The following is a 13989-nucleotide window of genomic DNA, read 5'->3' on the forward strand; positions in this document are numbered from 1 at the left end:
TATTTATAAGCTACTATCTCATAATTATGACTTAGCCTACTATCTCATAATTATAAGATAGTATCTCATAAATATGGCTTAGCATCTCATAATTATACTAATAATGTATAATTATATATAAGTCATAGTAGTGCATAGTCAGAGAAAAGAAAATCTCACTTGATGACGAAAAAACTAGTCAAGCCTAACGGAATTTAAGCGAACGCGGAAGTGCGCAGGAGTGGGACCTCTCGCTCCGCCCGAACACTCTCTGGCGTTAAACTGACTAGTCGGTCGACATTTTCAGCACAGCATCATCAGCGCTGACGTGCGAGCTACGTGAGCGAAGGCACAGGCCGTCCACCCCTACTGTAATTAGTGACGAGTCAGACTACGTAAAACTCCGGTAAGTCACTGCAAAGCTGTCACATTCGGTCAGCGCCAAGTCAGACAGAGTGTTTGGAAACTGTGCAAAGAAGTCTGCGGTTTGAAACTTAACATTAAAACTTTGTACTGTGACCAGGCTATTGAATTAGCCGACTAACATGGAGTGAAATCAACCTGAATAGGCTCTCTCTCTCTGTCAGTTGGCCCAGGTTACTTTCTATTTGAGTGTACAGCTGCGTCAAGTCAGCCGGAGTTAGGCAGGGCAAGACGGGAAGTTAGGCGGACGCTGTAGCTGTATCAAAATAAAAGCCTATTTGGCATAGATGCAGAAAAGACTAAAACGATTACATTTTAATTTACTCCAGATTCCTTCATAGATATACATCCTAAATTTGTACTTTGTGTTACTCTAAATACAAAACTAAACAAAACAAGAAATTGTTTAACACAATTACTCAGGAACAAGCACCTTAATTCAAAAATCATTTTTCTCTGCACTGAGCCAATATCTGTAGGTACATATATTAGGTTTAGCTTTAGGTTTATTAAGTACTCACATGGCAGCTGACAATTCATCTGAAATACGTGAGCATCACGATAGTGTTTAGTTTAAAATATACACATCATGGTGAAAAGGAAAAGAATAATAGTCTTATAATAAGTTAGAAAACATTATAAAATAGAAAAAGCAAACATTTAAGCACATAGCCAGGTTAAAACAAGAAACAAAAAATGCACCAAAATATGAGCAAATGTTTCGACATATAGTGTATACCTGCACATGTATGCACACATCTATACAGTACATACGTAAATATATATACATACCAATTTGCTTACTTATTATAAGCAAAAGAAGAAAAAAACAAGGTAGGGGGTGGGGGGGACATGATAAAAGTAGCCTATGCCACAGAAGAAAGCTGTTACAATTCCTTATTTAAAAGCAGAGAATACTTTATATTCTTTACCTGATCCTAACCAGACTCTTGTACAGCCTTTTCGCCCTGGTTATTTTTTTCCCCTTTCTTTGCTAACAAGAATCCAGTGAACGTGTATGACGAGCGATATCTAAATTCCTAACAGTCTCTGTCAGGAAGTGTGAAAACGTACCTTGGGTAGTAGTTGACAGAGTCCCATCATGCCAGCTGCTCCCACTGGGAGCCCCTCATAATGACACTGAAAGACGTCAGGAGCTGAACAAACACTCACTGTCAACACTGATCTTCAGACCGTTTTCTATGACTCACACGCAAATTGCCGGATAAATCAAAACATGGAGTCTACAGGATATTGAGTGTGATGTAATGGTTCCTACTGCTTATCTGAAATGTGTTCATTACTTTGGAACAGCCTGCCTCAGGAGCTTTGGCTGGCAAATGTAGATGCATCATTTTCCTGGTTTATTTCTTTTCAACCCAGTTTTTGACTCATATCTCACTTTGTTTGTCCATTTGGCTTTTATTTATTATTGTTTCGTTAATTGGAAAGCCGTGTTTCAACTCAATTTTGAAAAGTGCCATACAAATAGAGGTTATTATTTTTATTTTTAGTTATTGAAGTTGATAACGGCCATTTTGTATGTTTTTTCATCCCAAAATACATTGTTTTGATCACAAATAATTGTGTTATGATGAGATATCAAACGTAATTTTCTTGAGATCACAACTTAATTATTCCATTACCTCGTCATAACAAAATAGCAGCCTTCAGTTCAAGTAAAATTTGAATCTTATCTATGATATAGAGGCACAAGGCAATTTCTGCCTGTGTTAGTCTGCGATTAAAGTAAAACCTGATGAGTAGATCAGTCGCGGTCTTTCCTTCCTCTGACATTGTCTTCCACTACTTTGGTTTCTATCCAGTAAACTGGGCTGCAGACGGCGACGCCTCAAGCCCTTCTGAAGTCAAAATCGGACAATTACCTTGAACTGATGATGATCTTGAGCAGGGTTTGACCGATATGGGCTTTCAAAGGCAGATGCTGATATTTTTGTATTGAATCTGCTGTTTAACCATTTTCATGCCCAAGAAATCAAAAAAAAATTTAAGTATTCAGTGTTTTCCCCCAGAATTTTATATTTGTCAGGTTGGAAACAGCGTTTATACCATCAAGTGACACTAAAACTCTCCATTAAAACCCATACTAATACAATTATTTTAGGTGGTTAGCAGCTCTATAAAGGAAAATAAAGAAACAACTTTTTATTGCAGTTTTTACAGACTTATAATGTAGCTGTGGTCAGGGAGGAACCTTCATAATATCAGAGGTAGATGACACTGATTGGCTGATGTCTGATATTTAATAAAAGGCCAATATTGGGTTTAACCCTAATCTTGGCAAAACCAAGATTTCTAATGCGATCATTAATTTGTGATCTTGAGATAATGGAATTGGAAAACAATGTATGCAAATAAGGCCTTTCTCAGCCTCAGCAGTAGTAATAATAATCCGTTTGTCTCTCTGTGTGTCTGTCTGTCTGTCTGTCTGTCTTTCTGTCTTTCTGTCTGTCTCTCTTTCTGTCTCCCTGTCTGTCTGTCTGTCTGTCTGTCTGTCTTTCTGTCTTTCTGTCTTTCTGTCTGTCTGTCTGTCTGTCTGTCTGTCTCTCTGTCTGTCTCCCTGTCTGTCTGTCCAGCTGACTGACTATGGAGACCTCGGTGTCGTCTCCGCCAGACGGCAGTTTAAGCGACTCGATGAGCGATGGAGAAGAGACCAGCGGTGAGCCCAGTCCGCCTCCTGCAGCCCTTCCTCAGGTATGAACACACCTTGCTGTGTGGAGGGTTCACATTTCCCACAGAGCCTCTTATCCAGCTTCAGTGTCTTACTCAGGGGTGTTCATGGACACAGGACGGTCTGTCTAACCACAAAGACACCCTACCGCCCTCGCTCTAATTTAGGCGTCAATATGAACTTGTTTCTCTGGATCGATAGTGGAAACGACATTTGCAGGTGATGCCGAAAGAGAGTAAAACTAGATTTGTCCTCTGGAAACGTCACAAGAAATAAATTAGCTTCCCAAAATAGTGCTGTGGCAATTAATGCAACGTGAATACTTCAGAGAAACCTGAACAAGACTGATTTTGAGCAGGCATTTTGCATTTTGCCAATAGTATGACAAAAACCTACTTCTTCCATCGTAATTTTAGTCTGACATGTTATCTACACTGTGTTCCACTCGCTTTCCAAAATAGTTACCCATGTATCATTGTTTTAACACATCCACTACCTACTATTCATCTACATATGCAATATCCTGCGTATGTATTACAGAGACAGTTTAGAAACGAGATGGCGCAACTGCGAGTCATTTCCTGTATCTGTGTGTCACGTGGGTTTCTCCACTGCTCCTCCCCTTTAGGAGACTAGCGGCAGGTCCTGAGTCTGTTCACTCCAATGGGAGAAGTGAACGTGAGCACAGATTATGACTGATTCTTTCGCCCCATCGTCACCGAAGTAAATATAGCACCCATTTTTCACAAGCCGCATATCTTCCGAACATTCTGACACTAAAACGGCATTTTTCGCCCACGCCCACGCCCACTTAGGAGACAGGAAGTGTTTACCATTTCATACCATTGGCGCAGCTTGTAATGCTTCATCTTGTGTGTATAGAGCAGTGGTTCTCAATGTGGGGTCCGGGGACCACCAGGGGTCCTTGAGGGAGTTCAAGGGGGTCCCCAGCAAATTGATGAATTGTTAAATTCAGCATTATTTCACTTACAAGAACTTAACACAATTAGAGAATGTAGAAGAATGACTGTTTTGATCTTAGTTTCACGGTCATCTCTCTACCTACAACACAGATATTCATGGAATTCTGGACAAAATCATATCTAACAATAAAAATATTCTCAGATTTGGGTCCACGACAAAATATCTCATCATATGGGGGTCCCTGGCTCTAATGTGGACTAAATTAAGGGTCCTTGATATGAAAAAGGTTGAGAATCACTGGTATAGAGCATCTTTGTGTATTATTCCATACTACATATTCTACATTCTCTAATCCATTTTTGGAAAAAGATCTGTAGCTGAAGCTCATTCAGTATCTCTTTATTTATTTATCCTTTATTGGGGGCAGCATGGAGGACAAACTGTACAGAAAAGTTGCTTACAAGAACAACATAAAAAGACAAAACACTTGGGTAAACATAGTCACATAGCATTAATAAATACATAATCAAGATTAATAGAATCAATCAAGTACATTGTTTACATAATCGCAGAAACATTGTCCAATATATTGACGATAATGCACCAAAGGAAATCATATCAGTCAATTTTAAATCATTCTGTAGTGCGTTCAGTGTAGATCCAATCTGTGAAAATGTTATTTTGTCAGCCAAAGTTACCTCCTCTTCTTTTACAAACACCGTAATATGTTTTCTTCTTGTGCCATCAGTCGTTGTGCGAGGCGTGAATCTGTCGGTTGTGCCTGCAGGTGTCGGTGGGCTCCGGTGGATCTGGGGTGACGGTGCTCCAGCTGTCTGACGGTCAGACGGTGCAGGTCCACGGTGTGATCCAGACCCCGCAGTCCTCCGTCATACAGTCACCACCGGTCCAGACGGTCCAGGTGAGGGAGGAGACACTCTGGCTCTATGTTGTATTCTGTTGTGCTAGCCTGTTTGAGTATAGCACTGCTTTGTGCTGCAGTTCAGCCACAGTTTTATAATGGTTGGCCACTGACTGAGCAGCTCCACTGGGGCAGTCAGGGTTAAAGGACAAGTTTGTACCTATAACCCTAATAAAAAATCTATAATTTCTCTCTTACATACCTGTAGTACTTGGACCCACAGAGAATATTGGCTCCAGAGTCAGCTGTCGGTTGAAACAGCGAGCTCCATTGCAAAATATCTCCAAGAAAAGCCAGTCTGTGAAAACGATATGGCGACCGACCGTATTTCTACCGACGGCCTGGAAAGCAGCAGCACCGAACCATTTCCACTCAGCGGATCGTCTTCTACCAAACTCTACTTTTTACAATCTGACCTGACCGTCTGCAAAACTAGAACACTCTGGCAGTAACACACTTCCACCTCACAGCAGTCTGTGCTGCGGCAGAGAAAAAGTTCTGTAGTTCTGTGATTTCCTGATTAGAGAAAGTGTACGTCATGGGGGAATTGTGCCATGAAATAAGAGCTAATTTAAATGTTTGTACTTCGCAACTTTTCCGTTTACTCTCAACTCTCCTGTAGAGCCTACAAGTGGCTTTTTTGGAGAGCTCACTGTCTCAACTGACAGCTGACTCTGAAGTCACTATTCTCTGCGGGTCCAAGTACTACAGGTATGGAAGAGTTCTAACTAGTCTGGGTTTTAATAAACAGTTTTTGTGTCTTTTGGCAGTATAAATGCTGTTTCCATCTTACCACAAATAAAATTCTGGGGGGAAACACTGAATACTTCATTCATTCAATCATTTTTTGGAATTTCTTGGGCATGAAAAAAGTCAAATAGTAAAATATTGAATATCGGCTCAAAATATTGGCAGCTTCAGAACAAAAATATCATCCTTCAAAAAGCCATATCGATAGAACCCTACTTTATATCTCCGAACTGCTCTGAGCACAGATGGAACCGAATAAGTGGAAGCCCACGATAAGCACTGTAGGCTGTAGAATAATTAATGGGATGGTGGAGTTTGTGTGGTGGAGATACAGCATACTGGAGTGCTGCCGGTCTAATGCAGTGCAGCTGTTAATAGGATTGGCTTGAGCGGTGGGATCTGTGTTGTAAGCTCATCAGTCTAACCTTCACACTCAGGCGGTGTGGGTGTTGTGTCTGGGGCTCGGCGATAGCTCCACTCGGACCAAAACATGCCGCTGTAGACGCACCAGACAATAATGACCTGTGAGGTAAAGCCGCACGATATTGACCGATGATTATCCTACGATTCTTTCAGTGAATATTGTGATGTGAACTGAACTTGTGGACAGAGCTTTTTCAGTGTAACTTTATTTTTTCGGCACTTTAAAGAAACTTGAAAGATGAAATGTTACTGCTTAGAATTTGATATTCATGAGGGTTTGCTCATGAATATCTAATTTATCAACACATTTTTTTAAACAAATCGTTTTAAGGTAAGGTTGCGTTGATCTCAGCTAGATTTGTGGAATAGTTAGGGCCTTTTGAGGAGAAGCCGAGTGGGCAGGTATGTTGCTATGTTTTACTATGTTTCAGTTAGATTTTCTCCGATGTGCAACTTTATGTGCAAACCAGGGATTCTTCACAGCCCCAGAAAACATTTAAGAGGTCACCTTCTACAGTAGTTTAAAAAATGCTGCCTCTTGTGTCTTGGAAATTACATTTGTCAGTGTTACAAATTAAGTTGTTTAATTTCATTTAACTGTGCAGCCCTGTGAAAGCCTTCAATTACTGTGCAAAGTGCAAAGACTTACAGGTACTTGATCAAAAGTATTTATATAAGGAAATTGTTCAAGAATCAAACCGGTGAAATCCATAGTGAAACGCCAGATACCATTTTTTGTGGACTGTTGGATGTGCTGAAAAACATATTGGAAAGCAGTAAGACATTACATTTGAAAAACTTTGTATTAACCTAATCAAATGATTATTACTTGCATTCTTTGTTGTAGTGGGATTAAACAACACACATTTCAGTATCATCAAATAGTTTTATGCTGGTGCAAATTATACCAATGATAAAAGCACAAGTAATAATCTACAACATTTTCATCCTACTATAAAATGAGGAAAACTCTGTCCGTCTGTCTGTCTGCATCCATTTTGCTCCTCAATGGGTTGGCCAATCAATCTGAAACTGCACATGGGCATTGAGCATTAGCATAGGCAGGGACTGACAAAGCTGATTTTTCAATTTTTCCAAATTTACGCTGTTTATGCGCATTTTTGGCAATCTGCACGTAGTTGTGGCACGCGCATCCCCAGGTATGGAGTAGTATAAATAAATTAGGGCTGGGCGATATGGTTGAAATCAATATCATGATAATCATAAGGATTTTTCTCGATATCAATATATATCACAATATGGTTCATGTATGCAAGATCACGTTAAATAATCAAATTAATGTTCATCTCATTGAACCGAATGGTAATGTTAGGTGTGATGTCAAACAAAACAGAAATATTCAAATAATATTCCTACCATACCTCATTTTATGAGAGTTTTTAAGTAAAATTTGCTTGTCATCATCAATTCAGACAGCAGAAATGTGTGTCACGATATTAAAATATCTTCATATCATCACGATATGATTCCACTGAAAGACGATAAACGTTAATATTGAATTATCACCCAGCCCTAAAATAAATGTCTGTTTTGTTTTTACTACTACTATTGCAGATTGATATAATAGATTGATATAACACAATCGTGAATAGTGAATAGCCTGTCTGTGTTCTAGCCTGTTCATGAAAGCTTTTACATTTGCTGTTCTGAACAACGTTTTACATTTCTGACAGCAGCAACACACAGCAATGAGTGCTGAGCAACACAAATGTTGCCAGAATAAAAAGCAGAAACAAAAGAACTTGTGGATTACAACTTTACATACTGTGATTTCTTTTTTTGTTACAGATAGCCACTGTAGCAGAGCTGGAGGATGAAGAGTCGGCCACAGACACACAGAAGAGACGCGAGATTCTCTCCCGGCGTCCGTCTTATCGGTGAGTAAACGGTAAACACGAGGATGTTACTACAGTTACGGTAGCCTATGTGTTAGATAAAGTTTTACAACGTTGCACTGTCTTTATGGAATCGCTTTATGACATTTTTCCTCCTCCACAGAAAAATCCTCAATGAGCTTTCATCGGATTCGCCGGCAGTTCCTAAAATCGAAGAGGAGAAGACGGAGGAGGAGGCGGCGGTCTCCAGCGTCGCCTCAGCACCAGTGCCTACCTCCGTCTATCAGACCAGCTCAGGACAGTACAGTCAGTACACTCTAAACCAGTGATTTTCAAGCTTTTTCATATCAAGGACCCCTAATGTAGTCCACATTAGGGCCACGGACCCCCATTTGATCAGATTTTGTCTCTCGGATCCCAAATCTTAGAATATTTTTATTGTTAGATATGATTTTGCCCAGAATTCCACGACTCTCTGTATTGTAGGTAGAGAGATAACAGAGAAAATATGATCAAAACAGTCTGAAGTTTGCTGAAGTTTAACAATTCATCAATTTGCTGCGGACCCCCTGGAACACCCTCAAGGACCCCTGATGGTCCCCGGACCCCACGTTGAGAACCACTGCTCTAAACCATGACCACAGTTTACACACTTTTTTTATTGGTAGAGTAGAGTTTACCCACCTTTTTAGGGTGAGGGGGTCATTAAGTAATCAAACTGATTTTTGTTTATATTAGTGGTTGGTTGTTTACCCACCTTTATTTACTGCTGCATCACCTCTCTAAAATCTAGAGTTTATGTGTAACATTTTCCAGTCCTTTATTCAGAGGTGGGGACTTGAGTCACATGACTTGGACTCAAGTCAGACTCGAATCACAATTTTAAACGCTTGCGAGACTTGATGCATGAAGAGAATACTTGAGACTTGAATCTTGACAAAAGATCTTGTGTTTGTGTAAATGATTCACATTGAAAGTGATGAGATTTGTTCCAGCAGACGACTGAATTTAAATTATGTTTTCTGAGTTTGTATGGAATGATTGAATTTACTGAAGTTGAAACTGATTATAGAAATCAAACTCATGATGCTCTTACCAAGTTTTTATACGATAGATTGAGCCTGTTGTTTTGTTTTGTTTTATTTATTTCGTACAAAGAAAATAGTAACAAATAAATACAACATGCAACTAAACACAGATTGTGCAGGTGAGGAAAGAAAGGCACAAGAGGCATAAGAGGTACTTGGGGCTCGAGCAAAGTTGACTTTAGCTCTGTTTGTTATGATAAGTCATCATGTCTGTCTTACCTATGAGTATTTCATTTAGATGGGCAGTTGTGACTAAGTTTTACCCCTCCACAGTTGCGATCACCCAGGGTGGAGCCATCCAGCTGACCAGTCCTGGAGCTGAAGCCCTGCAGGGGGGCCAGACCCTGACCATGGCCAGCGCTGCCCCCCCCCAGCCTGGAGCCACCATCCTGCAGTGTGCCGCTCAGCCTGGAGACTCCCCACAGCAGTTCTACATCCAGGGAGGACAGGTGCTCATCCAAGGTAGGATGCAAATGATTTGGGGCAAATTTTGTAGCGCTCAATTTCGTTGGTCGGTTCCTACACAGCTTTGCAAAATTTGGAAATGTATGGGAAAAAGAATTTGGTAATTTCCAGGTCGTGATAAGTTTGGAAATTGCACAAAACTGTTTGGAACAGTATGAGAAAACATAGAACTACACGTGTCATCAAGATGACTATCTATGTAAATCATATTTAACAAGAAAATCTTCAAATCAACTAAGGTCTAGAAAAAAGTAGGCTATGGAATTTAGAAATTGAAACTGTGTTAGAACCCTGAGTGTTTCCTTTGTATTTATTCAGTGCACCACCACCACTGTTTAGGCATGTTTCACTATAAAACACATATAATTGGCCGTAGTTGAAATTAGGGATCTTAATATGGATAAATTAATCTGACAATCTAACGAATGCCAGTTTCCTCACTGCAATTTGTACCAGAACGTTAACCACTGATACACGAGATCAGTGTGGAAAATGTGAATGAACCAATAAGGGTTAATTTCCAAAACACTATTACTACCTATGTTTTGGGAAAAACTAAAAAAATATTGAAATTTTGAGTTGTTGAAAAATGAATTTAGCGTAAAATACAGAGGATTCAGTCTGTATTGTTTGTTTAAATTTGGTGCTAGCAGTCATTTTGTAAAAGTAGGTGTCACCTTTCTCAGATGGTAGGTATTGGAAGTCTCATTTTGGAAGGAAACTCCTCATATACAAAATCAAAGGGAATGGCATGGAGCTTTGCATTTGTGTAACTCACAAACAGTGACAGCAGGCCTCAGAAGCTAGCTTTCTAGCACACTTTATGCTGAATCAGTGAAACTTAATAGTTAAAGCAAGTGTCTGAGTGATATCAATTCAGAAAATGAATGGAGGCAGGTCTTGGATTGCAAGCTCTATTTATTTGTAGCTCATTAATTTCTTCACACATAACAATGAGACACATGTATGCATTCATCACCCTCACCACCATCAGAGTTCATGGGCACCCAGGAGGACTGGTTGCTCATGGACACTTCAACAGTCATGGACACATGAGCTGCTGTGTGGATTGAACCAGTGACCCTCTGGTTACCAGGCAGCATCTCTAGACCAGTGTGATGACCAAATTTAATATAAGACAAAAGAAAATCAGTTCATCAGCCAGTTCACATAATTTCCTGTTGCCACAGGCTGCATCCCCTGTATCTCCTTCAACATCCAGCTCTACTCTGTTACGAAGTTCCCTTGAATTAATTTACTGAATTACAATGTGTGTCCAGATAACAGATCAGTGTCTTGCTCAAGGACACTTCAACAGGACACATTGGTTTTTGGTTATGGGATGGTTTCTCTAACCAATCTAATCAACCCACACTGCTGCCCTAAATGTATCGCACAAGTAGGTATTTTCTTGGTTTTCTAGTAAAATCACGCTACTGTCATTGCAAGTTGCTCTGGATAAGTGTCAGCTAAATGCCTAAAATTGCAAAAACATGGAAACCCCTTTGGATTGGAGATCATCTGGACTAACTGAATGCTCAAATGGCAGAAAAACAATACATTAATATATCAGAATCAAACTAAATCATTATATAAACATGCAATACATAGCTAAAATATGTAAAATTGCATGCACAATGTCAATAACAATTCCAGAAATAAGTATAAGAACCTGAACAATTGCCTGTTCCTTGTATTGCATTAGAGTCAAAATTGCAGTGTTTAAAAACAAATGTTCATGTTAGAACCAGCTACATTGTAAATTAACTTAAAAACAAGCTACTGTGGCTGTAAAACAAAACATATCGTGATTATTATTGACAAAAAATTGAACAGAACAGAACAGCGCCCCTGGAGTGTCTTGCTCAGACACACGTTAACACTTTAACATTTACTAGCTTTGTCACCCTGCTGCCCGTAAAGCATGTCAATAATTCTGGACGGCTGTATAATTTCATAACCTCGGTCTACTTGAGTTTACACAACTCAGCAGTGTCGCCAATACAAATTGGAAGCCAAAGTCCAGGATAGACGGGCTCAGTAAATGTAGTCTGGACTCTGTGGAGGAGGGTCATGGTTTCAGAGACGCTGTAGAAGGACAGAATACCTGCACTGTGATCCAGGTACACTCCTACTCTGGAGGACTGAGGGACTGGGATGGGAGTTTTTATATTGTTGTGTTTGAATTGATAAGAATATTTGTAACAATCTAATGCCCAAGACCTGTCATTGCATCCAAATGCACGCACATCAGAGGTCCCTGTTCTGTTAGTATCTGTATATGAGACTGCTATTACAACTTCTACCCCCTTCCACTCCACCTCCCAGTAACAACGTCCAGTCAGACCCTCTCTACTCAGGACCTGCCACCATTCAATGAATCTGTCTGGGTGCCAAGGATATAACTGTTCTTCTCCCATCAATGTTGCTTTTCTGTTCCCCTCAGATAATGACAGATATGTGTTTGCTGTGTTTGGATCCAGTGTGATTTGACGTGAATATTGCAAGAATTCAGCTCTGGTCTTGGGCTCTGGTTCAGTCACTGTCAATGAGATGTTAGGCCATTCCTCTGTAAGAATGGCCTGTAGTTTATCTCTGGTCTCTGACACAGCTGCAGTCACATCCCTGAAGTACTGCAGAGGATAGATATTGGTGCTGGATAAGTCTGTAGATTCACTGAGATGTGAGATGGAAGTGTACCTTTGTAGAAAATGGATGTGATCCTCTGTGTGTGGGAGCTGCTCCAGCTCAGCGTCTTTCCTCCTCAGCTCAGCAATCTCCTGCTTCAGCTTCTCCTGAAGTTCTTCGGCCCGACTCGCTTCCGCTTTCTGCTGGGATCTGATCTGCTCCTTCACGTCAGAGCTTATTTTCTCAATGAAACGGACCAGCTCAGTGAAGATCTTCTCACTGTCCTTCACTGCTTTATTAGCAGCACGATTGATAGCCTTCACCTCCTGTTGAAGCACCTTCACGTCTTTCTCTCGGTCCTGGATTCTCTGTTGGATTTTTTGCTGACTCACCCCGAGCTCTTTCTGCCTCTCAGTACTTTCTGCTGCAGCTGAGACTGTGTCGTGGCCTTTATGTTCATCCATGGAGCAGAGATAACAGATACACTGCTGATCAGTACGGCAGAAAATCTTCATCACCTCGTCATGACGAGAGCAGATGTTCTCCTGAAGCTTCTTGGAGGGGTCGACCAGTTTGTGTTTTTCAAAGGTAGAGGATTCATAATGAGGCTGGAGGTGCTGCTCACAGTAAGAGGCCAGACACATCAGACAGGACTTGAGGGCTTTCAGCTTTCTCCCAGTGCAGACATCACAGGCCACATCTCCAGGTCCGGCATAGTAATGATCAGGAGGAGCAGCTTGGAGTCCTGTCTTCTTCAGTATCTCCACTAAATTTGCTAATATGGTACTTTTTACCAGGGCAGGCCTTGGTGTGAAGGTCTGTCTGCACTGGGGGCAGCTGTGGATTTTCTTCCGATCCTCTTCATCCCAGTGGCCTTTAATACAGCTCATGCAGTAGCTGTGTCCACAGGGAATAGTCACCGGATCGTTCAGTAGATCCAGGCAGATCGAACAACAAAAATGGTCTTGGTCCAGCTGAATTCCTTGCTGCGCCATTTCACTTCTCAGTGACAGTGAATGTCAGTTCCATTTTCTGCCAACAGATAAGAGTTGCACTCTGGTCAGTACCAATAATCTGTCCCTGTTTTTCACATTCATTCACTGATCTGCTGTGTATGGGCTTGAAAGCTGTTGCTAATTTACACCGTGTTGTTTACACCCATCCTTAAACTGGCAGATCTGAGAAAGGGGAGGGAACAGGGGGGAGCACACATCTTGACAAAGTGGAACTTGTTCTATTTGAGAGACCAGAAAGAAGAGGGAGGGGTCATCAGTTTCTGCTTCAACCCAGGAAGTGCAATGACCTCACTGGGTTATTAAGGAATATTATGTAACTCACACTACACAGTTGAAACCAATAAGATAAATAAAACTGCTAAAATGATAACACCACCAACCACTTCCAAGCATTTGTGTATTGCTCAAATAGAAACAGCAGAGACCTGCTTCTGAAGCCTGCTCTTTAACCTTTCTAGAACAATTTATTTTGAATCAGTCAGGTTTAATAGTTCAAGCAAGTGTTTGAGTAATGTCAATTCAGAAAAAGAATGGAGGCAGGTCTTGAATTGCAAGCTCTATTTATTTGTAGCTCATTAATTTCTTCACACATAACAATGAGACATACATGTGTGCATTCATCACCCTCACCACCATCGGAGTTCATGGGCACCCAGGAGGACTGGTTGCTCATGGACACTTCAACAGTCATGGACACATGAGCTGCTGTGTGGATTGAATCAGTGACCCTCTGGTTACCAGGCAGCATCTCTAGACCAGTATGATGACCAAATTTAATATAAGACAAAAGAAAACCAGTTCATCAGCCAGTTCACATAATTTCCTC

General features: G+C 40.7%; 2 protein-coding genes across 2 annotated transcripts in view; one reads left to right on the forward strand and one right to left on the reverse strand.

Annotated features, from left to right (window-relative positions):
* The first annotated feature begins 275 nt into the window (after window positions 1–275).
* Window positions 276–13989, forward strand: part of crema (cAMP responsive element modulator a) — a 32664-nt gene continuing 18950 nt past the window's right edge. Inside the window, exons 1-6 of the mRNA XM_071533145.1 lie at window positions 276–385; window positions 3000–3117; window positions 4806–4937; window positions 7920–8008; window positions 8130–8272; window positions 9328–9516. Of these exons, the coding sequence (XP_071389246.1) occupies window positions 3010–3117; window positions 4806–4937; window positions 7920–8008; window positions 8130–8272; window positions 9328–9516 (661 nt within the window). The 5' untranslated portion in view covers window positions 276–385; window positions 3000–3009. The remainder of the gene's footprint in view (window positions 386–2999; window positions 3118–4805; window positions 4938–7919; window positions 8009–8129; window positions 8273–9327; window positions 9517–13989) is intronic.
* On the reverse strand, window positions 11487–13142 carry LOC139655780 (tripartite motif-containing protein 16-like). The gene has a single exon (XM_071533144.1). It carries the CDS (start codon window positions 13140–13142, stop codon window positions 11487–11489), a length of 1656 nt encoding a protein of 551 aa, XP_071389245.1.

The sequence above is a fragment of the Centroberyx affinis genome, unplaced genomic scaffold (assembly GCF_046629955.1).
Source record: "Centroberyx affinis isolate AG114_WGS23_722 - 3 ecotype Tasmania unplaced genomic scaffold, CSIRO-AGI_Caff_v1 ptg002327l_1, whole genome shotgun sequence".
Taxonomy (NCBI): domain Eukaryota; kingdom Metazoa; phylum Chordata; class Actinopteri; order Beryciformes; family Berycidae; genus Centroberyx; species Centroberyx affinis.

Coding starts and splice junctions, on each gene's coding strand:
- LOC139655780 (XM_071533144.1), bottom strand. CDS start 13,142: ATGGCGCAGCAAGGAATTCAGCTGGACCAAGACCATTTTTGTTGTTCG.